At 44.0% G+C, this 25,995-nt stretch overlaps 1 protein-coding gene across 4 annotated transcripts; it reads right to left on the bottom strand.

The window, feature by feature from the left end:
• Nucleotides 1-2,048: 2,048 nt before the first annotated feature.
• On the bottom strand, nt 2,049-22,990 carry LOC115109634 (AMP deaminase 3-like). 4 transcript variants are annotated; one of them, XM_029634815.2, is made up of 15 exons: nt 22,744-22,990; nt 15,867-16,092; nt 15,423-15,615; nt 15,060-15,225; nt 14,615-14,834; nt 14,396-14,525; nt 14,051-14,245; nt 13,587-13,718; nt 13,333-13,496; nt 11,107-11,233; nt 8,906-9,069; nt 6,664-6,784; nt 3,855-4,028; nt 3,478-3,588; nt 2,049-3,198 (listed from the first exon to the last, which is right to left on the bottom strand). In XM_029634815.2, the coding sequence occupies exons 2-15, from the start codon at nt 16,085-16,087 to the stop codon at nt 3,022-3,024; spliced, it is 2,295 nt and encodes a 764-aa protein (XP_029490675.1). In that variant the 5' UTR covers nt 16,088-16,092; nt 22,744-22,990; the 3' UTR covers nt 2,049-3,021. The 4 variants fall into 4 exon arrangements, with proteins under 4 accessions (XP_029490675.1, XP_029490674.1, XP_029490672.1 ...); XM_029634814.2 differs by having other exon boundaries at nt 15,867-16,089; XM_029634812.2 differs by lacking the exon at nt 22,744-22,990 and adding an exon at nt 21,172-21,849.
• Nucleotides 22,991-25,995: the final 3,005 nt, after the last annotated feature.

Genomic DNA, 25,995 nt, shown 5'->3' with positions numbered 1-25,995 from the left:
GCTCAAAGTTGACCCATTTTGCATACCCCACCCTACCATGAGACATCTGTCTTCATCACTGAAAAAGATAAACGGTTGAGTTTGATATAATTTGAAAGTTTACACACATGGTTGTCAAACTTTTTTTTTTTATATATAAAACATACGTTTTAATGTTGGCAATTTTAAAGCTTTAATGTCCATTATCTATAAAGGCATAAACTCTGTTTCATGTTCATATACAGTACCTGTCAAAAGTTTGGACACCTACTCATTCCAGGGTTTTTCTTTATTTTTACTATTTTCTACATTGTAGGAACAGTAGTGAAGGCATCAACACTATGAAATTACATATTCTCTTAACCAGCTTAATCTGGAATGCTTTTCTAGCAGTCTTGAAGGAGTTCTAACGTATGCTGAGTACTTGTTGGCTGCTTTTCCTTTTTTATTTAATTTTTTATTGTCCCCAGCACTTGAGTAATGAGCATGCAGTTTAATCAGCTTCTTGATATGCCACACCTGTCAGGTGGATGGGTTATCTTGGCGAAGGAGAAATCGCATATTACATCATTATGCAGCATATTTGGACTCGCCTTGTTGTGCTTACTTGAACAGGAAGGTGGCGCGGCGGTCCTTCGTGGGCAAATTTTGTCATCAAAGTCTGGCATTCTCTGGATTTATGGTGCTATCAAGACAACTGAGAACTCTGGGGGGAGGTTGAATCATGACATCCGTGATCTTCACAAGCCACAAGTAGCTCTAGAAAGAGGCCTGAGTTCCCGACTTACAATTCCCGAGATGGATGAGCATTCAAAACATATTTTCCCAGTCGGAGCTAGTTTTCTCCCCCCCAAGTTCCCAGTTGTCAGAATTCCCAGTTCAGAATTAAGTTGTTTTGAGCGTGGGTCAAATCATCCTTCTTTGACAGCATGGCCAATGTTGAATGTTTTTCATTTAAAGCTTGGAAAAGAGACCCTTAAACCCAGACTTGGGACCACACAGCCACTCCACTGAATAGCAGGCTAGTGATTGCTTTGCAATGCTTGCAGTTAGCCACTGATTCCTTCCATTCACTGAATTCACTGAATTTGTGATTTCCAACTTGTTGTGTAATGTTTTTATGTCCAATGACCATTGAGTACCGATACGTTTTATCTATAATTTCTCTTCATATGACAAGGATTAAAAAGGATTTGCCAGTAGATTGTCGACTTAATTCATGATGATGACTGCTAGCTAAGATTTTGAAAGTATGATGTTGACATGATCAGTCCAATCAAAACTACTGTAGATATGATTTGATGTAATTTTATCTGTGGCCAATGACCTTGAGACTTCTTGGATGGGCACTTCTAATGTAACTATATGGCAGCACCCAAGGGGCTTGAATTTTCTAGCTCTCCCCACTGAGCCAATCACAGCGCAACGCTCCGTATTTTCTGCTGGCTTGCCCCACCACCACAGAAAGCATTTGGCTAGGCTGAAACACCTCCATTTTGGATCTTCCTTACTCAAGAAAACAAAAAAGAGACCATGTTTGTATTCCTTATATTAAGCAAGCCAGACTGCACAATTTTTTTTTTTTTAATGTACGTATTGCCAGGGGCACACTCCAACACACTCAGACATAATTCACATTAAGCATTTGTGTTTAGTGAGCCTGCCAGATCAGAGGCAGTAGGGATGACCAGGGATGTTCTCTTAAGTGTGTGAATCGGACCAAAATGTAACTTTTGGAGGTCAGGGAAAATGTATGGAGTGAAAAGTACATTATTTTCTTTAGGAATGTAGTGGAGTAAAAATAGTCAAATATCTATAGGAAAGTACAGATACCCCCCCAAAAAGGACTTAAGTAAAAATACTGTAAAGTACTACTTAAGTACTTTACACCACTGATTAAATAAACCAATACCATTGGCTAATAAAGAAGTTCATATTTTGCACATATATGTATTCTGTCTTCTATTATATTAAAAGAGTTTTGACAACTTCTTGTGATTGCCAGTCTCATATTTGACCAACTGTGTTTCAGGTGCATGTGTAACAGTTTTGATTCTGTTTGTGTGAAATATTGTAAGTAACTCTTTATTGTCATATAAAAACATACATTCCCTCTATCGCATCATGTACAATACAGTTGAGTGACATTTGATGCTGCATTGAGACAAGGGTGAAAGTCTCCCAAATTTGTAATATTCGGCACATGATACTAGTTAACCTTTTTGAAGTGATTTTTGTGGACCATCTCTACAGCAGTGATATAATGAGCACCTCGGAGGAGCATTCAAAATGGTGGAAGGGGCTCCGTAGCAAACCTCTCTTCACAAACTTGTATAATAAAAAAACACCACCACCCTCAGACACAGTTACAACAACAGGGATACAGACCTCGAAAACAATGCATCAAAATGTATGGCTATCCTTTACATGTGAGTCCTTTTTACCTGACATAGTAATATCCCTCCTACCACTATGTACTGTATTTCAAATAGAAAGGCCACAATTACACAACGACCGGTGTGCTCTCTGATTTGGCTTTTAATCTGGCGTTGAGAGCTCCTGTGTTGGCACAGTTGGTAGTATTTCTTGAACAGGACACGAGAACTATGGTAGTGCATAAGCAGTGTCCCTCTGGATCCTATGTTCAACTACAAACAGGGTTTTCGTGGTAGGGATGAAGTTCTACTTTATCAAACACCATATGGGAAAAAGGCATGCAGACCAAAGAAAACAAGAATCAATAGGGTAATGTTGATTTGCCTAGTGCGCTGCTGTTGGCTTGGCTTGATTTGGTGCGGCTTACACGGTACAGTCTCATTCATTTAGCTCGGTGTCTTATTCTCTCAGTATTACCGTAGCGCGGTAGCAGTACAGGATTTGGCTGTGGTCTAGAGCTGAAGTGAAGAGCGACCAGAGGTCACTCTAACCCTTTTCAACACTACTGTCACGACCCAAACCATACTGTGCTGCCACAGATACCTTTAACATTGACCTTTCCAACACTGTCCCAGCAGCTACTGTGTGGGTCTCTCTGTGCTGTGGTCACTCGACCTGTGTGCCGCCGGCCTCGGTCTTCACAGCCTCCACCAGGAAGCTGAGCTCATTGCACAGGGTCTCGTGGCGGTAGGCCATGCGGATCTGAGCCACATTGGTCCGTCTAATGTCATTCCCGTCGGGCCCGTCCTGCAGGTAGTTGGCCCCCAGGAAGTGCTTCTTTTCCTGGCAGGAGAAAAGGGGGATACAGGATACGTGTCACTAAATGCGTGTCACTTCAGTGACACAACACTGGGACACACTCAGGAGTTCCATGAGGAGGTGGTCGGGGATGGCTACTGAAATCACTTGTGAGTGTGATGCCCCGGTGAGTTCTCCGAAGCTGTCGGCATGAGCTTATAGAGGGTGAAAGCATCTGTCACTGTCAGCAGGCACTACTCGTGTTTGCCGCAACGCTACAAATTTACCCAGGAGTTCTATTTACCAGGTATTGATTTACTGTACCTGATGAGACAGACCACTCTGCAGCACACTGTTCCTGGCGATTTCACATGTGTCACAGGTGCTTAGCTTCCACAGCTGGGCCGCGATGGCATATTCCTCCATCAAGGCCTCCTGCAGCATGGACAAACAGACAGGGGGGAGTTTCCCCAAAAGCTTCTTTGCTAACACACTACTTTATTTCACGCACAGAAGACTAACCGTCAAACATTGATTTTACAATTGTTACTCTCTGGTAGGTGTGCAGCTGGGTTGTGTAGATATATTTATTACGACGATGAGGTTCGTCTTGCCTTCTGGTAGGCTAGTTGTCATTTCTGCCACATTGCTTACACCAATCCAATCATTTCATATCAACAGAAGTGCCCAGTGGCTCTGACCTTGGTGTAGTGAAACTGCATGGGGTCGTCAGTGGACAGGGACACACACAGGCCCTTCTGGAGGAACTCCTTGAGAGGGTTCTTGGAGTACTCCAGGAACAGGCTGTTGTTGCTTAGAGGAGACATGGCGATGGGGACCTGGGCCAGGTAGTACAGGTACTGCAGCACAGGACTCTGAGAAGGGAGAGATGGAAAGATGTCAACACTCTCTTTGTCTTGACTTTGAGCCATGGGTAGGGGGAAGGGTGGGGTTGTTTGGGCGGGTGTGACAGCTAGGATGGGACTCAGGTGGGATCTGGGGAAAGGATGGTTGGGATGGGATGGGATGGGAGGGCCAGCTGTATGGGGACCTGGGATCATGGGAGGATGGAGACAAAGAGGTTCTTATGGTCTTCCACAACTTTCTACATTTTTCACAGATTGCCATGTTTAAATTGTACCATTTGCAACCATAGAAAATGTACCAAACTGTGCCATTGTATATTCTACTGCTGTTTCTCATGATTGGTATACACAAAAAATGTAACACCAAGTTCCAGGGAAGCTTTCCCAATCTTCATTCTTTGATTGTGCAATTCTAGGTCTTTATTGTCTGATCCACCCTTAACATAACAGTGTGATAAAGACCTCAATAGATGTAACATGTCCAAGTTCAATCCGATTATTTCATGAGTTAGATAATCAATTGTGTCAAATACTCAATGTAGTCTATTCAAAGTTAACAAAAACACTAAGATCTGTTTACAAAGGTAGACAGGTGGTTTTTACTGTATTCGTTTCCACTTAGCTAAAATAAGCTGCTGATTTGTCATGTATGTCATCCCAGTGCTTGTGAAGTGAACATGGTGGAGCTGTGCTGTGCAAATGAAAAGTGTCCTTTTGACACAAAGAAGCTGATGAAATGTGGAGTGATTCAGTTCTCAGTAAGTGGGCGCTCTTGACTTTTGGTAAAAAAGAAAAAAAGAAAGGTTTCTGTGGAAAGCAACCAAGGAGAGGAAATTTAGCAGTTTTGGAGATTTCAAATACACTATATATACACAAACGTATGTGGACACCCCTTCAAATTTGTGGATTCGGCTATTTCAGCCACACCCGTTGCTGACAGGTGTATAAAATCGAGCACACAGCCATGCAATCTCCATAGACAAACAATGGCAGTAGAATGGCCTTACTGAAGAGCTCCGTGACATTCAACTTGGCACCGCCATAGGATGCCACCTTTCCAACAAGTCATTTTGTCAAATTTCTGCCCTGCTAGAGCTTCCCCGGTCAACTATAAGTGCTGTTATTTTCAAGTGGAAACGTCTAGGAGCAACAACGGCTCAGACACAAAGTGGTATGCCACACAAGCTCTCAGAATCAGACAGCTGAAGTGTGTACTCGTAAAATCATCTGTCTTCAGTTGCAACACTCACTACCGAGTTCCAAACTGCCTCTGGAAGCAACGTCAGCACAATAACTATATGCCGGGCGGCCTCCCGGATGGCGCAGTGGTTAAGGGCGTTGTACTGCAGCGCCAACTGTGCCATCAGAGACTCTGGGTTCGCGCCCAGGCTCTGTCTCATCGCGCACCAGCGACTCCTGTGGCGGTCTGGGTGCAGTGCGCGCTAACCAAGGTTGCCAGGTGCATGGTGTTTCCTCCGACACATTGGTGCGGCCAACGTCCGGGTTGGATGCGCACTGTGTTAAGAAGCAGTGCGGCTTGGTTGGGTTGTGTATTGGAGGACGCATGACTTTCAACCTTCGTCTCTCCCGAGCCCGTACGGGAGTTGTAGCGATGAGACAAGATAGTAGCTCCTAAAAACAATTGGATACCACGAAATTGGGGAGAAAAAAGGGAGAACATTAAAAATATGTATATATTTTTAAACTGTATGCCGGGAGCTTCATGAAATGGGTTTCCATGCCCGAGCAGCCGAACACAAGCCCAAGATTACCATGCACAATGCCAAGCGTCGGCTGGAGTAGTGTAAAGCTCGCCGCCATTGGATTCCGGAGCAGTGGAAATTAGTTCTCTGGAGTGATGAATCACGCTTTACCATCTGACAGTCCCACAGACGAATCTGGGTTTGGCGGATGCCAGGAGAATGCTACCTACCCCAATGCATAGTGCCAACTGTAAAGTTTGGTGGAGGAGGAATAATGGTCTGGGGCTGTTTTTCATTGTTCGGGCTAGGCCCCTTAGTTCCAGTGAAAGGAAATCTTAACGATACAGCATACAGTGACATTTAGACGATTCTTTGCTTCGCACTTTGTAGCAACAGTTTGAGGAAGGCTCTTTCCTGTTTCAGCATGACAATGACCCCGTGCACAAAGCGAAGTCCATACAGAAATGGTTTGTCAAGATCGGCGTGGAAGAATTTGACTGGCCTGCACAGAGCCTTGACCTCAACCCCATCGGACACCTTTGGGGTGAATTGGAACCCCGACTGCGAGCCAGGCCTAATCACCCAAAATCAGTGCTCGACCTCACTAACGCTCTTGTGGATGAATGGAAGCAAGTCCCTGCAGCAAAGTTCCAACATCTAGTGGAAAGCCTCCCCAGAACAGTGGAGGGTGTTATCGCAGCGAAAGGGGTCCAACTCCATATTAATGCCCATGATTTTGGAATGAGATATTCGATGAGCAGACTTTTGGTCGTGTAGATTAGACAGAAGGGAAAAGCTTCCATTCCCAGTGAAAGGTGATTTATGAGCTGTGTGGCTCAGCACAGCTTTAAAATATTATAATTCCTGTTACAGGTAATCCTTTACTACCCAACCTTGGGCATATCATAGGTAATGATTAGGGGTCAGTTGAGGTTTCGGACCTTCTTCAGGTTGAGACCGTGGGAGATGTTGTCGGCCGTGAGGAAGGCAGAGACCAGGTGGGTGATAGAGCCGGCCTCGCCACAGTGGGGCCTGAACTGGAAGGTGTTGAGGCCTCGTTCCCTGAGGGAAAACAAAGAATGACGCATTACATAAAGAAGGAGACAAATTTCTGAAACGGTTGGACAAATAAAGTACAGTGGCAAGAAGAAGTATGTGAACCCTTTGGAATTACCTGGATTTCTGCATAAATTGGACAAAACATTTAATTTGATATTCATCTAAGTCACAACAATAACACAGTCTGCTTAAACGAATAACACAAACAATTATACATTTTCATGTCTTTATTGGACACACTGTGTAAACAGTCAAAATGGAGGGGAAATGGGAAAAGTATGATCCCTCGGATCAGACCTGCACATTCCTCTTTCCAAAACTGTTTAAGTTCAGCAATATTCTTGGGATGTCTGGTGTGAACCGCTCTCTTGAGGTCATACCACAGCATCTCAATCGGGTTGAGGTCAGGACTCTGACTGGGCCACTCCAGAAGGCGTATTTTCTTCTGTTGAAGCCATTCTGTTGTTGATTTACTTCTGTGTTTTGGGTCGCTGTCCTGTTGCATCTCCCAACTTCTGTTGAGCTTCAATTGGCGGACAGATAGCCTTACATTCTCCTGCAAAATGTCTTGATTGACTTGGGGATTAATATTTCCATCAATGATTGCAAGCTGTCTAGGCCCTGAGGCAGAAAAGCAGACCCGAACCATGATGCTCCCTTCACCATACTTTATAGTTGGGATGAGGTTTTTATGTTGATGTACTGTGCCTTTTTTTCTCCACTCATAGTGTTGTGTGTTCCTTCCAAACAACTCAACTTTGGTTTCATTTGTCTACAGAATATTTTGCCAGTAGCGCTATTGAACATCCAGGTGCAACTTCAGACGTGCAGCAATGTTGTTTTTTTTGGACAGAAGTGTCCTTTTGTGGTGTCCTCCCGTGACCACAATTCTTGTTTAGTGTTTTACGTATCATAGACTCGTCAACAGAGATGTTAGCATGTTCCTGAGATTTCTGCAAGTCCTTAGCTGACACTAGGATTCTTCTTAACTGTCACGCCCTGATTTGTTTCACCTGTCCTTGTGCTTGTCTCCACCCCCCTTCAGATGTCACCGTTCTTCCCAATTATCCCCTGTGTATTTATATCTGTGTTCTCTGACTGTTTGTTGCCAGTTCATCTTGTTATTTCAAGCTATCCAGCGTTTTTCCTGTCAGCGCCTATGTTTCCCAGCCTCTCTTTCCTCGTCCTCCTGGTTTTTTGACCTTTGCATGTCCTGACCCTGTACCCACCCACCTGACCTCTCTGCCTGACCCTGAGCCGGGCTGCCGTCCTGTACCGTTGCTCCACCTCTGGATTACTGAACTCTGCCTGTCCCTGACCCTGAGTCCACCTGCCATCCTGTGCATTTGCCTTACCGTGGATCTTCGACCCCTACCTGCCTTTGCTACAATAGACATTGTTACTTCGACAGTCTGCATCTGGGTCTTACCTTGATTCCTGATATTAATCTCATTAAGCATTCTGCGCTGTGTTCTTTGCAGGACGGCCACTCCTAGGGAGAGTAGCAACAGTGCTGAACCTTGTCCATTTATTGACAATTTGTCTTACCGTGGACTGATGAACATCAAGGCTTTTAGAGATACTTTTGTAACCCGTTTCAACTTCATGCAAGTCAACAATTCTTAACCTTAGGTCTTCTGAGATCTCTTTTGTTCAAGGCATGGTTCACATCAGGCAATGCTTCTTGTGAATAGCAAACTCAAATTTTGAACCAACATCTCCAATCCTGTCTCATTGATTGGACTCCAGGTTAGCTGATTCCTGACTCCAATTAGCTTTTGGAGAAGTCCTTAGCCTAGGGGTTCACATACTTTTCCCAACCTATACTGTGAATGCTTAAATGATCTATTCAATATAGACAAGAAAAATACAATAATTTGTGTATTATTACTTTAAGCACACTGTGTTTGTCTATTGTTGTGACTTAGATGAAGATCAGATCAAATTGTATGACCAATTTATGTAGAAATCCAGATAAGTCCAAAAGGTTAACATACTTTTTCTTGCCACTGTATGTATTGTACATTACGAGTCTACCTTTAATCATAGCAGTAGGCTACACATAGGAATAACATTAGTACAGTACATGTTTTCCGGACACCCTGGTCATGAGCAGTGACTTACTTCCTCAGGTTGTTGAGGACCATGATGTTGGCGTACATGTGGAAGAGGTAGTAACTGTAGGGGGGGTTTTCGCCTGAGGTCCACTCCTCAGGTTTGGGGCTCTTGTAGGAGAACATGTGGTCACTGTGCTTGGACTCATCATCCACGCTGTCGAACCCGGTCACCTACAGGACAAGGGGTGACCTGAACAGGTGCCATAGCTGATGCACTGTAACCATTTTGGCACTAAATTGCTGCTACACATGATGCTTGACACAGGAGTGTGCTACACATTGGTGCTGGTAGAAGTCGTGAATTACTCTCATACAATGTAAAATGCTTTGAGACCCAGGGGGAAGTACTACTGTATGAATGCAATCCAATACCAACATTTTATTATTAGGTGTGTGTGTGTGTGTGTGTGTGTGTGTGTGTGTGTGTGTGTGTGTGTGTGTGTGTGTGTGTGTGTGTGTGTGTGTGTGTGTGTGTGTGTGTGTGTGTGTGTGTGTGTGTGTGTGTGTGTGTGTGTGTGTGTAAATATGTAAATATATGTATATACAGTTGAAGTCAGAAGTTTACATACACTTAGGTTGGAGTGCCTTTAAACAGCTTGGAAAATTCCAGAAAAGGATGTCATGGCTTGAGAAGCTTCTGATAGTCTAATTGACATCATTTGAGTCAATTGGAGGTGTACCTGTGGATGTATATCAAGGCCTACCTTACAACTCAGTGCCTCTGCTTGACATCATGGGAAAATCAAAAGAAATCAGCCAAGACCTCAGAAAAAAAATTGTAGGCCTCCACAAGTCTGGTTCATCCTTGGGAGCAATTTCCAAATGCCTGAAGGTACCACGTTCGTCTGTACATACAATAATACGCAAGTATAAACACCATGGGACCACTCAGCCGTCATACCGCTCAGGAAGGAGATGTGTTCTGTCTCTGAGAGATGAACGTACTTTGGTGTGAAAAGTACAAATCAATCCCAGAACAACAGCAAATGACCTTGTGAAGATGCTGGAGGAAACAGGCACAAAAGTATATTTTGCCACAGTAAAGTGAGTCCTATATCGACATAACCTGAAATGCCACTGCAAGGAAGAAGCCACTGCTCCAAAACCACCATATAAAAGCCAGACTATGGTTTGCAACTGCACATGGGGACAAAGATCGCACGTTTTGAGAGAAATGTCCTTTTTATCTGATGAAAAAAAATAGAACTGTTTGGCAATAATGACCATCGTTATGTTTGGATGAAGAAGCGGGAGGCTTGCAAGCCGAAGAATACCATCAGCCGAAGAACACCATCCAAACCGTGAAGCACGGGGGTGGCAGCATTATGTTGTGGGGGTGCTTTGCTGCAGGAGGGACTGGTGCACTTCACAAAATAGATGGCATCATGAGGAGGAAAATTATGTGGATATATTGAAGCAACATCTCCAGACATCAGTCAGGAAGTTAAAGCTTGGTCGCAAATGGGTCTTTCAAATGGCCAATGACCCCAAGAATACTTCCAAAGTTGTGGCAATGGCTTAAGGACAGCAAAGTCAAGGTATTGGAGTGGCCATAACAAAGCCCTGACCTCAATCCTATAGAAAATGTTTGGGCAGAACTGAAAAAGCGTTTGTGAGCAAGGAGGCCTACAAACCTGACTAAGTTACACCAGTTCTGTCAGGAGGAATGGGCCAAAATTCACCCAACTTATTGTGGGAAGCTTGTGGAAGGCTACCCAAAATGTTTGACCCAAGTTAAACTATTTAAAGGCAATGCTACCAAATACTAATTGAGTGTATGTACACTTCTGACCCACTGGGAATGTGATGAAATAAATAAATCATTCTCTACTATTATTCTGACATTTCACATTCTTAAAATAAAGTGGTGATCCTAACTGACCTAAGACATGGAATTTTTACTAGGATTAAATGTCAGGAATTGTGAAAACCTGAGTTTAAATGTATTTGGCTAAGGTGTATGTGAACTTCTGACTTCAACTGTGTGTGTGTGTGTGTGTGTGTGTGTGTGTGTGTGTGTGTGTGTGTGTGTGTGTGTGTGTGTGTGTGTGTGTGTGTGTGTGTGTGTGTGTGTGTGTGTGTGTGTGTGTGTGTGTGTGTGTGTGTGTGTGTGTGTGTGTGTGTGTGTGTGTGTAGTTATTTCACCATTTCTGACTTAGAAAATCAGTCTAAAGTTGAGCTACTCCACTGTGTTTTGTAAATACTCACGTATTTTAAGAAAACGTGTATCTCCTTGTTCTTTTGTGGATTGACTGTAGCCTCGAACAGTGGGAGGAAAATATTCTCCAGCAGCTTGGCGAAGTTCGGTATTATCTTCTTCGACCTGAAAATGTCACTGCAAGACAAAATGTTACATTTGTGAAACATATCTTTAGATAGACCGATGTAATTTGCTTGATCACTGTAAGACTGATTGATGGTGGATTCAGTTCAATTATTTGTTGATAAATAATAATGCTGACAACAGCCTTTCTTTGTTAAAGTAGCAGCACCATTCCTACTATCCTTTGTGTGACTTATACACTCATAGAAAAAAATGGTTCCAAAATGTTTTTTCGGCTGTCCCCATAAGAGCACCCTTTTTGGTTCCAGGTAGAACCCTTTTGGGTTCGATGTAGAACCCTCTGTGGAAAGGGTTTTACAAGGAACCCAAAAAGATTCTACCTGGAACCAAATGGGTTCTACCTGGAACCGAAAATGGTTCTTCAAAGGGTTCTCCTATGGGGACAGCCAAAGAACCCTTTTAGGCTCTGGGAATCAATTGCTTCTAAGTTAAATAACAACCAGTAAAAGGGACCATAACCTTGGTTGACAATGTAACGTCATAAACTCAGCGAAAAAAGAAACATCCCTTTTTCAGGACCCTGTCTTTCAAAGATAATTAGTAAAAACCCAAATAACTTCACATATCTTCATTGTAAAGGGTTTAAACACGGTTTCCCGTGCTTGTTCAATGAACCATTGACAATTAATGAACATGCATCTATGGAACGGTCGTTAAGACGTTAACAGCTTACAGACGGTAGGCAATTCAGGTCACAGTTATGAAAACTTAGGACACTAAAGAGACCTTTCTACCGACTCTGAAAGATGCCAAGGGTCCCTGCTCATTTGTGTGAACGTGCCTTAGGCATGCTGCAAGGAGGCATGAGGACTGCAGATGTGGCCAGGGCAATAAATTGCAATGTCCGTACTGTGAGACGCCTAAGACAGCGCTACAGGGAGACAGGAAGGACAGCTGATCATCCTCACAGTGGCAGACCATGTGTAACAACACCTGCACAGGATCGGTACATCCGAACATCACACCTGCGGGACAGGTACAGGATGGCAACAACAACTGACCGAGTTATACCAGGAAAGCACAATCCCTCCATCAGTGCTCAGACTGTCCGCAATAGGCTGAGAAAGGCTGGACTGAGGGCTTGTAGGCTTGTTGTAAGGCAGGTCCTCACCAGACATCACCAGCAACGACGTCGCCTATGGGCACAAACCCACTGTCGCTGGACCAGACAGGACTGGTAAAAAGTGCTCTTCACTGACGAGTCGCAGTTTTGTTTCATCAGGGGTGATGGTCAGATACGCGTTTATCGTTGAAGGAATGAGCATTACACCGAGGCCTGTACTCTGGAGCGGGATCGATTTGGAAGTGGAGGGTCCGTCATGGTCTGGGGCGGTGTGCCACAGCATCATCGGACTGAGCTTGTTGTCATTGCAGGCAATGATGTGGTTCTCTTCCTGCAGGCTCATCCTGACATGACTCTCCAGCATGAACACTGACATTCCTGTCTTGCAGGAAATCACGCACAGCCATACTACTCGTTCTGTGCCTGATCTTCTGCAAGACAGGAATGTCAGTGTTCTGCCAAGGCCAGCGAAGAGCCCAGATCTCAATCCCATTGAGCACATCTGGGACCTGTTGGATCAGAGGGTGAGGGCTAGGGCCAATCCCCCCAGAAATGTCTGGGAACTTGCAGGTGCCTTGGTGGAAGAGTGGGGTAACATTTTACAGCAAGAACTGGTAAATCTGGTGCAGTCCATGAGGAGGAGATGCACTGCAGTACTTAATGCAGCTGGTGGCCACACCAGATACTGACTGTTACTTTTGACCCCCCCTTTGTTCAGGGACACATTATTCAATTTCTGTTAGTCTGTGACAGTTTATGTCTCAGTTGTTGAATCTTATGTTTATACACATATCTACACGTGTTAAGTTTGCTGAAAATTACGCAGTTGACAGTGAGAGGACGTTTCTTTTTTTATTTCTTTTTTTATTTTACTTTTTAAATTTTTTCATCTTCATTGCCATGGAACACTTACAACTAGTGCAGTTTTACAAAGACCATTGTGGTTGAAGCATTGTAGTACCACTAACCTGGAGATCAGCATTGAGAGCAATATTCCCTGATCTTTCCTTCTCGCTGTGGCACTTACTAGATCCTGGGCACTTGGATGATCCAGCGCATGTTGGGGGAGTGAACCTTGTGCTGAATGAACCATGAGGCCAGGCTCTCCCACTCATCAGGGGAGCGGCCGTAGATGGACATACGGGGCTCTGCGTGCTGGTACTTACTCTCCTCCAGCTCATGAGCCACTTCCTGTTATAGAGGGAGAGGAAAGCAATTGCAGTATGTTAGAGATTCCCATGATAGTGGAATCGTGATCTTGATCTTAAGTTGACGCTATACCTTGATGATGCGTGCAAAGTATTCCCCTTTGATGTAGTTGTCTGTTTTCAGGTAAATCTCTCGGAGTTCGCTGGCTCCTACAGGGTTGTACTTGGAGTTGAACTTATCAAAGCGGTGGAATGTTTGCCTTCCCTAAGAGAGTACACGTTTATCATGCATGCATTTTTCATGCATTTTTTGTCAACAACAGCAGTTTAGCACCACTATCATTGTGATCCTCAAACACACTATTGGCAAGTTGCATGGAACCTACAGCAGAACTGCAATTGTTTAAAGACATACTTCTGAGTATTCATATATGCATTTTAATGGTGTTATGAACTGCTTATGAGCAGTTTAATCGTCATGCAGAATAGGTTATTAAATGTGTTAAAAATCTTGATGTAAACTGTAATAACCTAAATACTACCCAACAATATTATTTCAAGCATTGGAGTGTCTAAGAGTTTCTGGAACATTCTTACAGCGTGTACGTCCAGGGAGTCCACAGTGAGGTCATAGGGGTCCATGGCCAGGGTGTCAAACACCTGTTTCAAGGTGATCATCTGCCCCCCCTTCTCCAGCACAACGCGGTCTGCCTCGGTCTTGTAGGTGGTCTGGATGAACTTCAGCAGGTGCTTCTGGTTCATGCAAGCGGCTGCGTGGATGTGAGTGTCTACCTGTATTCGCGAGGAGGCATAAGCCAACATATTTTGTCAGCTTGTTCTAAAGCTCAGCTTGAGTCAGTGAGATGTCATTTATGACCATGTAATCATGGGAGTTTCAACCCTTGTATTTGCATTCCATCTTAAACTATATGCGTCACCAACCTTCCTGACGTTATAGAAGTCTCTGTGAGGCACACCTTTCAGCTCCTTCAGCTCAGCCATCTCATTCAGCATCTCGTGCAGATAGAACTTGGAGGCCACGAAGTTCAGTCGTCTGTAGCAGTAGGTTTTCCTGGAATGACAATGAGATGATGTGAGAAACACCGTAATAGAGTGGGTCATTGGGAATTGGGAAACAGTGTGAGGTGGTGGGGTGCTCACGTGGGCCCGTCTACGATCATGGCGAGGACATGACTCAGGTCAATGGCGAAGGTCTCCAAGTCGGGGTAGGGCAGACTGTGGGGCTGCTGCTGCTTCAGGGCCTCTGCATCGTCGTACACGTACACTATGCCGTCCTTCATCTGTAGAGAGTAGTTCAGGTCGTCAGGGATGCCCTCCGTAGTGTACGGGTCCTCCCCCTCACGAGGGCAGGGGCACATATCTGCAGAGGACAGGATCAAATAAGTGACCAGAGGGAAGAGAGGAGAGAGATGATAGGTGAAAGGAAATGACAGAAGAAGAGGCTGAGAACGAGTGTCTCGAAGTAGAGTTACATTTCTAAAGCTTGAGCTCAGAAATGATCAAGGAAAAGCTGTTTGTAAGACTCTTAGCCCCAAAGCTGGCACTGTATGTGGTTGATGCTGGATGTGTACATGTGATTCTCTACCTGGCAAGATCTCATCCTCCACGTTCCACTTCTGGTTCTCAGCACTGCGAAGGAACTGGGCGGTGGTCCTGGGGAAGCGGTGGTAGGCCAGCCTGGAGTACTTCTCCCTGATGAACAGGGCCTTCATCAGTGTCTTGGCTGCCTGCTCATAGTCCTCCACTGTTATCTGGGAAGAATGCGTGTTGACAGGCCATTATAGGCAATACACTGTCATTAGAAATGGCAACACCTAGAAGTATTGTTTCCAAGCTAGCTCTTCCCTTGGTATCATTTTTTGGGGGGTCATTGCATGAAGGATATGACATGATTTGTGATGTGATTCAATGAGATTATATAAATATATTATGTTATGATGACGCTTACCCCTGCACAATAATCTCCGCTGATGGTGACCCTCTGGAACTCTGGGGAGTTCTCTGGGATACTGGGGCAGACAGGTGTGCCAGGGAAGAGCAGAGGAGTGACTACAGACATAGCCCACTCTGGATTGATGTTGAGGGAACTGGGGAACTGCTGAGATACCAACTGGGAACGCTTCATCTTAAAACTCTTCTTCCTGGAGAGATCAACATCATACAAGGTGATAAGTGGACATTCCGGACCCTAGTCTCCATTTTAAATCAATGTCATTCAAAATTTTAAATCAATGTAAATCAATGTCATTCATTCAATGTCATTCAATTCCTCACTGAAAGTGTCAACATTTGAAGTTCAGTTCATTTCCGTGACTTGACATGAACCGAAATACTTTGAAATTGACTCCCAAAGTCCCTGACCTATTAGACCCGTTAGTTTATATGTGTGCACCTCTTGGTGCTTTCCTCAGAGTTCTGCTCGGCGATCTCCTTGAGCATCTCCATCTCCCGGTCCTGGTGCAGGCCGATGGGGCAGTCCTCAGGCACGGTGTACATGGACAGGGCATCCTTGGTGTCCTCCTCCTTCAGCACCGAGGCGTACACCTTCTCTGCCAGCAGACGCACCGACTCATCCACCTCGCTCAGCGAGATCTTGGTGAACTGACGCGGCATCTCTACTGAAACCGAGGAACACGGGTTTAAAACACATGGTGTAATTGTCCTTAGATTTGAGTTATAAAATGATTTATACAGTACCAGTCAAAAGTTTGGACACACCTACTCATTCCAGAGTTGTTTCTTTATTTAAAAAAAAAACTATTTTCTACATTGTAGAATAATAGTGAAGACATCAAAACTATGAAATAACACTTATGGAATCATGTAGTATCCAAAAAAGTGTTAAACAGATTCTTCAAAGTAGCCACCCTTTGCCTTGATGACAGCTTTGCACACTCTTTGGTATTATCTCAACCAGATTCATGAGGTAGTCACCTGGAATGCATTTCAATGAACAGGTGTGCCTTGTTAATTGGTGGAATTGATTTCCTTCTTAATGTATTTGAGTCAATCAGTTGTATTGTGACAAGGTAGGGGTGGTATACAAAAGATAAGCTTATTTGGTAAAAGACCAAGTCCATATTATGGGAAGAACAGCTCAAATATGCAAAGAGAAACGACAGTCCATCACTACTTTAAGACGTGACGGTCAGGCAATCCTGAAAATGTCAAGAGCTTTGAAAGTATCTTCAACTGCAGTCGCAAACCAGCAAGCGCTATGATGATGAGGACCGCCACGGGACAGGAAGACCCAGAGTTATAAGTTCATTAGAGTTAACTGCACCTCAGAAATTGCAGCCCAAATAAATGCTTCACAGAGTTCAAGTAACAGACACGTCTCAACATCAACTGTTCAGAGGGGATTGCGTGAATCAGGCCTTCATGGTCGAATTGCTGCAAAGAAACCACTACTAAAGGACACCAATAATAAGAGACTTGCTTGGGCCAAGAAATGGATATTAGACCGGTTTAAATATGTCCTTTGGCCTGATGAGTCCAAATTTGAGATGTTTTGTTCCAAGCGCTATGTTTTTGTGAGACGCAGAGTATGTGAACGGATGATCTCCACATGTGTGGTTCCCACCTTGAAGGATGGAGGAGGAGGTGTGATGATGTGGGGGGGCTTTGCTGGTGACACTGTCAGTGATTTATTTAGAATTCAAGGCACACTGAACCAGCATGGCTACCACAGCATTCTGCAGTGACACTCCATCCCATCTGGTTTGTGCTTAGTGGGACTACCGTTTGTTTTTCAACAGGACAATGCCCCTACACACCTCCAGGTTGTGTAGGGGCTATTTGGTGGCAAAGGGTGGCTATTTTGAAGAATATAAAATCTATTTTGATTTGTTTAACACTTTTTTGCTAACAACATTATTCCGTTTGTGTTCTTTCATAGTTTTGATGTCTTCACTATTATTCTACAAAAGTAAAAAATAAAGAAAAACCCTTGAATGAGTAGGTGTTCAAACTTTTGACTGGTTCTGTAAATGACTTGTAAATGAAAACTGTTGGTATGATTATTATATTATCTCTGACGAAATAATACTGCTGTTAGGGAAAATAAAACATTATCTTGGCAGAGGCAGTAAATACAAGCACAACATGCTGAATCTGAGAGCTCGGTGTAATGGGAACACGTGTTTGCAACACCTCGGCTTAAATCACTGCAGTACACATGTCCTTGAGTGTCCTTGTCCTCTATGTGCCTTCATTTGCTGTCGGAGTCGTAATCATGTTACAGTAAACAAAACTGTTCACCAAAAAGGGCACGTTGCAGAGACGGCATCACTGTTGACCTCCTGGATCAGAGCTCAGTCACTGAGCATGAAAAGGAAAACCGTTCACCCACCTAGCCTCTCTGTCTCCAATTGTCGGTCTCAGTGACACTGTGCATTTTGTTGGTAAAGCATTTTCGACTGTGATGCAGACAAAATGGACTTGATAATGTGTTGAGTATCAGCATATCAATCAAATATCCGTTCACGGGATAGTATGAGCTCATGGCTGATCATGTCAATGTTGTTACTGCACAGGATGCAAAAAAATAATAATGAGTTTTTAAAATGAGTGACCATATTAGGCGACTGCCTTCCCCCCAAAAAAAAGTTTAAATGATGATAAATGATTCCTTTCTTGTTCTACAGAATTGCCCATAGGCTTGGTTCAGGGTAGATCTGGTTACTGTGGTGTTTGTTTCTGCCTGGCAGTTTCACAAAACCACTGTTATGCAACAAACATGGTTTTGTTCACGTCTTTCAGTTCCATTGTCTGTTCCCGCGTTGTTGCACAAAACCAACTCTATTCACATGAAATGAGACAGAATATTCCCAGTCAGACCAAGCGGACAGAGATAAGGAGGGGTTAACAATCTTGAGGTCCATTTCTACTGTAAAAGGCTAAGACAACCCAGAGTGTTTGTTGTTTTAGTATTCAGTTATTTGCAGACTATATTACTCTTGGTTCCCAGGATCTTTCTGCAATGTTTATTTGTGTAGCCCTCAAGCCTTACAATTACCGGGCTTCCATTTGCAACCAACTGATTCTGCTGATTCACGTAGCTCCGCCATTTTGGAGTGACACAGACCTTTGGTTGCTATCCAACTATCCAGTCTATGATGTTTACTGTGTTCTTATTTTATTGACCATGTCTCCACGTGTGACTATTAATACTAGTGCCACTATTAGGGTAGCATCTGTGACTGAGTGGGTCAGTTGGCCAGTTCACCAGTCAGATGTCACGGATACAGTGTAGACTAGAGCAACAAGCCACTCTATCAAATGAGTGCTTCGCTGTTGACTCTCTTTCACCAAATGTTGACATGGAACTCAAGCCATCTAAGATCTTTCAACAACTCCAGTGCCCTAAAAATAGGCCTACAATGCTTTGGAACATTTCCCCACTGGTTGGAACATTTCCAGCCTCTTCCTCGTCCAGCGTCTCTAGGAAGGCCGCATTTCCGACGAGTCTTCCCAACACATGCGTACTGTTCCAACAGCTGGGCAGTCTCATCAACAGCTGGGCAGTCTCATCAACAGCTGGGCAGTCTCATCAACAGCTGGGAAGTCTCATCAACAGCTGGGCAGTCTCATCAACAGCTGGGCCGTCTCATCAACAGCTGGGCAGTCTCATCAACAGCTGAGCAGTCTCATCAACAGCTGGGCCGTCTCATCAACAGCTGGGCAGTCTCATCAAATGAAATGTTATTTTCCTCATGCCTCATGCACTGAATACAACGTGTGTAGACTTTACAGTGAAATACTTGTTTACGAACCTTTCCCAACAATGCTGAGTACAAGTACCAGATCAATGTGCAGAGATACTTGAGGTAGATACGGTGCATTTGGAAAGTATTCAGACCCCTTGACTTATTCCACATTTTGTTACATTACAGCCTTATTATACAATGTATTCAATTGCTTTTCCCCTCATCAATCTACACACAATACACCATAATGACAAAGCAAAAACAGGTTTCTAGAAATGTTTGCACATTTATTACAAATAAAAAAACAGAAATCTCACATTTACACAAGTATTCAGACCCTTTACTCAGTACTTTGTTGAAGCACCTTTGGCAGTGATTACAGTCTCGAGTCTTCTTGGGTATGACTCTACAAGCTTGGCACACCTGTATTTGTGGAGTTTCTCCCATTCTTCTCTGCAGATCCTCTCAAGCTCTGTCAGGTAGGATGGGGAGCATCGCTGCATAGCTATTTTCATGTCTCTCCGGAGATGTTTGATCGGGATCAAGTCCGGGCTCTGGCTGGGCCACTCATGGACATTCAGAGACTTGTCCCGAAGCCACTCCTGCGTTACCTTGGCTGTGTGCTTAGGGTCATTGTCCGGTTGGAAGGTGAACCTTCGCCCTATTCTGAGGTCTTGAGCACTCTGGAGCAGGTTTTCGCAAAGGATCTCTCTGTACTTTGCTCCGTTCATCTTTCCCTCATTCCTGACTAGTCTCCCAGTCCCTGCCGCTGAAACAAATCCTCACAGCTTGATGCTGCCACCACCGTGCTTCACAGTAGGGATGGTGCTAGGTTTCCTCCAGACGTGACTTTTGGCATTCAGGCCAAAGAGTTCAAACTTGGTTTCATCAGATCAGAGATTCTTGTTTTCTTTAGGTGCCTTTTGGCAAACTCCAAGCTGTCTGTCTTGTGTCTTTTACTAAGTAGTAGCGTCCGTCTGGCCACTCTACCATAAAGGCCTGATTGGTGGGGTGCTACAGAGATGTGTTCTCCCATCTCCACAGAGGAACCCTGGAGCTCTGTCAGAGTGACCATCTGGTTCTTGGTCACCTCCCTGACCAAAGCCCTTCTTCCCTGATTGCTCAGCTTGGCTGAGTTTGGCTGGGCGGCCGAGTCTTGGTGGTTCCAAAATTCTTCCATTTAGGAATGATGGAGGCCACTGTGTTCTTGTAGAAACATCTCAAGGATGATCAATGGAAACAGGATGCACCTGAGCTCAATTTCGAATCTCATAGCAAAGGATCTGAATGCTTGTTTAAACAAGCTATTTCTGTTTTTTGTTTGTTTATACATTTACAAAAAATTCTATAAACCTGTTTTTGCATTGTCATTAAGGGGTATTGTGTGTAGATTGATGAGGGGATTTTAAAAATATATATATATTTTAGAATAAGCTGTAACGTAACAAAATGTGAAAAGAAGTCAATGGGGTCTGAATGACCTGCACCACACTGCTAAGTTTCTGACCTCCTCCTTCGAGTCAAACTCAGCGGCGTCGGTGATCATGGAACCCCACCCGACCCATACGCTGTCTATGGCAGCCTGACACATATACATACAACACAGTCAACAACAGTGTATATGGGGACAATAAACAGAGTAATTTACTGAGGGATTTAGTTGTTGACTTTGTGTCCGTGTGGAAGGTCAGTGCCTCTATACACCATCACACACAATCCAAACACATGACATCATCAAACTGGCGACTCATCCTAACTTATTGTCATTTCCTCTGAAAATGCCCCCTTTTCAGCATTTGTCTATTGTCAACTTGCTGTGCTTCCTCACAGTATTTTCTTACACACAGGAAGTGCGCTATCCAGTAGATCCTGACCCTCAGAGTGCCCCAAGCCATAGAAATTCAATGACCCCGCCATTCACACCACGCCCATTGTCATCATCACAACACAATGGGATGGTCAGTAGCCAGCTTTTTCTCTCACTCTTACCTTCTGCAGTGATCCGGGCCATGCCTGGCTCTCTGGCTCTGAGTGATGAGTGATGAGTCTGTATTCCCCAGTAGTGACTCTCTCTGTCTCTCTTGTGAATCTTTCTGTATCACTCTGTTGATCACTACTGTGATGCAGGAGGGGCTCCCTGTGGCGACTCTCTGTCTCTCTTGTGAATCTCTTTGTATCACTCTGTTGATCACTACTGTGACGCAGGAGGGGCTCCCTGTGGTGACTCTCTCAGTCTCTCTTGTGAATCTCTTTGTATCACTCTGTTGATCACTACTGTGACGCAGGAGGGGCTCCCTGTGGTGACTCTCTCAGTCTCTCTTGTGAATCTCTTTGTATCACTCTGTTGATCACTACTGTGACGCAGGAGGGGCTCCCTGTGGTGACTCTCTCAGTCTCTCTTGTGAATCTCTTTGTATCACTCTGTTGATCACTACTGTGACACAGGAGGGACTCCCTGTGGTGTCTCTCTCTGTCTCTGTTTTGACAGCCTCTCTGTCTCTTCGGTGTGATACGGTTGCTTTATCTCTTTCTGTGTGTCTTTCTCAGGATTCACTCAGTTGTTTATCAGCCCTGGTCTCTGTATGAGGCAGCTGCTGGTTGTTTCTGTGTCTTGAGTATCCTTTCCCTCTCTATTTTAGGAGGCTGGGAGCGTCATGGCGACCCGACCCGCTAATCCAAGTCGTGTATGTCACAATGGGCTCTCAGCGAGGCAGTGACTCAGCACTCACTGAGAGATAGGGTGACGGGGGAACCTAATGTCTTCCTGATCCCCCCTCCACCCACCATACACTGTAACAGTTGTAAGGAGAACAGGAGAGCAGAGTACTTCATTCTTGCTTGAATAGATCATTACTGGCAGGAGGCAACCCCTTTGCCTTTGATTTTCTAGTCATGTCTTTGAGGGAGGCAAGCAAGACGCTCTGCTAAACAGCAAAGGTTAAAACATGTTTTGCTTGTCTGCACCAGCTGGCTCTACTTAAAGCCAGGCCTGGAACTGAGCCATTGCAGCCTGCCAGGAGCATAGCAACCACACCCTGCACTGTGGCAAACAGACAACTGATCTTTACCAGGTTTCCATAATCCATAACAGGACCAAGAATACAAGTACCTGATAGAATAGGACGTGCTGTGCACACTAGAGCTTATGGTAATTTATGGAACACTCTGTCCCTGAATCATTGCGTCACACTGAATGAAACACAGTGAAGGACACAATGTTGTAGTAAAATGCACACATTCCCAATCCCATGCTTTGATTGACCTTGACATAGGATACCAGGCATAGAATACTGAATCCGTTTTGCAGTGAGTGGCCTCCTTTACCCTTACTATACGCTGGGTGTCAACAGTCACATGTGCCCCTAAGCATTTACAGAAACAACAAACATAATGTAATCCAATAGTAGTAGGCTGACACACCAGGGTGAGAAATGCCTGCAGCTACTTGTGCGGTGCAATGATCACAATCACTGTTCCAGTGACAGGGAATGGAAAGTGTCAGGTACAAGTCAGATTATAAACACAAAAAAAAGTACGTAGAGACACAGGCCTGCTACTTACCCCAAAGTGTAACAAAGCTGAGAAGGTGGTAGATATATTGTCTTGGTGCGTTGTTTATTTGTTCGGTGTTGTCTCCTGATGCTAGAGAATCAGACGAGTGGAGTGAGTGTGTGGTGCTCTCAGCAGACTATTTCCATTTATTTATCTATTGAAAGGCTGAGCTGCGTCTCCCCGGCCGATCCTTTATTCGCATTGGAAACAATTGGAGGAAACCTGACTCCGCCTCGGAAAGCGTTGCTGCTGTACCTGCCCATCCCACAGAAACTTGTGTGTGTGCCAGTCCTATCCTATCCTGACCCAGTCCCAAAACCACCACTTCCTCATCTCTCACTCCACTCAGAGCCACACACAACCACAGCCGCTCTCCAGATCATTGCTTGACTAATGATGGCATTGGAATTGTATTTATATGAAGGACTGTGACATTTTGCAATATATTCAGTACACTGGTAATACGGCAATCCAGTTCTTTACTCGTACGAGAAGAAATCACACGTTTTGACAGTGACGCATAGAAACACACATGGGAACATGGGATTCGCCTGGATTTATTTAGGCTGAGCGTCGGAGTGAGCTCTGCGGTCTTGAGCTCACTTGACAAATCAGCTCCAGCGTGCCAGCATTGTGCCAACGAGGCCTACATTTAGGAAGGAATAAAAGACAAGACAACCAGCTCCCTTATTACTCACAGCAATTCAGCTTCAGAGGAAGTGTACCTACATACTTCATGCACTTCCAAATGGAGTGTTGGTACAGAGGCCAGGCTCTATAATAATTGCTCGCCTAGTGATGAAAAAAACTACATTTAGATGTAGTAGTAGCACTTCTCAACACAACTCTGTCAGTGTAAATTAGTGTTTTTTGTAATTGCACTGACCCTGCTGAATGCCAGTGCACATGCTCATACCTTGAACAGTACTTAACTCTTAAATGCTGGTAGAGAACAATAGAATGCCCCAGGCTGCGTTCTCACCTCGGCATTCAGACAGTGCTCTTTCTCTTTCATACTGTATGTGCCTGCAAATGCATCTAAATATTCATTAGCATACAGTGTGTGTGTGGTTAGGTTTGAAGCTTCTCTAACCTGCTCTATGTTGTTGGCCTCTGGAAACACCTCTGGTTGTCAGCACGCTCTGTGATAGATTCTGGTGAGTGTAAACTGAGACCGCACAGCTGATTAACCCCTTCACTACCGGCCAGGGGAATTGAAATGTATGCAAATGTTTCCAAATGTATGCAAATACTTGCACCATGATGTGAAACGGTGAAAGAAAGAAGACCATGTTTCAGTTATGGTGACGCACGATCACATGTAGCCTAACTAACCTAACCTTCCTGAGAGTATGATGGAAAGTGTTCATATGTAACCCAACATCCTTCTATGCTTTGCTCTCTATCCCTCGCTCTTCTTTCTTGAACCAGTTTTAGAACATTTGATTCAAACATACTTCTCTGCTTAGTCATAGCTTTCTCATGCATGTTTCTAGAGAGAAACTTGGTACGATGCATGACTGATCTTACACTGCAATGTGAGTCTTTGCGCTGGCCCCCATATAAATCTATACAAAAATGTGGTAATACCTCTTAAACTTGATGGATATCTTCATAATGCTAGTAAGCTTTGGGCTTTGGTGGAGAGAATGCGTTTCGGAATGAACTTTAGACAACAATACATAAGTTGCCAAAAAGTATTTATTATGATGGACTGTGAAAAACCCAAGGGATCATCATCTATTAATGTACTGTGTGAGAGCAGATATGACATTTTCTGTCATTTAAATAGTTGAGGCTGTGTGTAATTTCAGATGTTGTTCAAGGTCCAAAGTGTTCAACCTCCTTTCGTTACAGACCTTTAGTGCCCCCCTGTGGAATATCACGTGTCATTACATGGGGATCAACATTTGTTTTTGAGGGTTGCAACAAAAAAACATGGGTAATGTTAGAATAAAATCATGCCGAGGAAGCTTTATTCAAAAGACGAAGGATGAGACACGACGTGTCGTACAGTGTCAGGCTTCAGATCAAAAGAAAAACGATACAGTCACTGCCTCGCAGTCCAACCAACGGTATTTTATACGAAGCACAGTTTGAAGGCTAAGTAAATGTCATCTATTCCAGATGAAGGGGTCATTTTTATTCGTATTAAAGGAATAATTTATATAAGCGTCGTCTTATGTGGCGCTGTCCAGGTCTTTCTCTTTTGGCAAGAGAGACCTGGTTACCGCAGAACCCAGCAGTTATATTTCATCTGCAACTGTCTGCTTCCCTTACATGTGCAAGTTGAGACAGGGCCTCTTGACTCAAGCGAAGAGAACTTTGGCCAAATATTATGACAAACAACCCTATTGGTCAGAAAATGTTGTTCAGCATTCTCGCATTTCATAAACACTGTGTTTGGATAGATCCTCATTTCCAATGCTGTAGTACAAATAGTTACACCTGAGAATTTGTCAGTGTTGCTATATATTGAAAATGTGAGGAATTTTGGCACCATGGTGTGAGTCAGATGTGCCTCCTTCGGATTAATACAAATTTGAAGGGGATCTTCACTTATATTAGTCCGATCAGAATTGACTCTTCTCTTTGGTCAACAAATCAACAAATCCAATGAAGAAATAAACATTCTACTAAAAGGGTATACTTCATAGCTCACAAGAAACCAACAACACACACCACAGATCATTTAACTGCAATAAAACTTTATAGAAACAGAATTCTTTGGAACATGGTGATGATAAATTAACATTTGCCTAACTAGAATAACAAGTGGATTAATATTAATCTCTAGTTGATACTGAGGGACATATTCTATCATCACACCAGCGTACTAGATACTCTGGATACTCCTAAGGGGTTGAAGCAGTCCATCTTCAGGAAGAGAACACTGTTTGAGAAGCTCCACACCCCAGGGATGAAAGTACTTTGACAGCTTGTGGCTCCTGTTGGGTCTCATAGGAAAAGTCTGTTCCAACAGTACTTCCGACAGTAGCTGCTGCTGCTCATGCAGAACAGCCTGGTTCGGTGGGCGCTGGATCATTTCTGTCACCTGCCCTTTGTGGTTTGGGGTTGAAAGGGCAGTGGAGGTAAAAGGGCAGTGGAGGTAAAAGGGCAGTGTCGTCAGGGTTTGGCCGGGGTAGGTCGTCATGGTAAATAAGAATTTGTTCTTAACTAACTGCACAATTTAAATAAAGGTAAAAAATAAATAAAATGAAGGTGTGTGTGTGTGCGACCCCTTACAACTGGCTTTGCTCC

The sequence above is a fragment of the Oncorhynchus nerka genome, unplaced genomic scaffold (genome assembly GCF_034236695.1).
Source record: "Oncorhynchus nerka isolate Pitt River unplaced genomic scaffold, Oner_Uvic_2.0 unplaced_scaffold_12___fragment_6___debris, whole genome shotgun sequence".
NCBI classification, from domain to species: Eukaryota; Metazoa; Chordata; class Actinopteri; order Salmoniformes; family Salmonidae; genus Oncorhynchus; species Oncorhynchus nerka.
The sequence above is the reverse complement of the archived record's forward strand: the minus strand, read 5'-3'. Positions and strand labels throughout refer to the sequence as shown.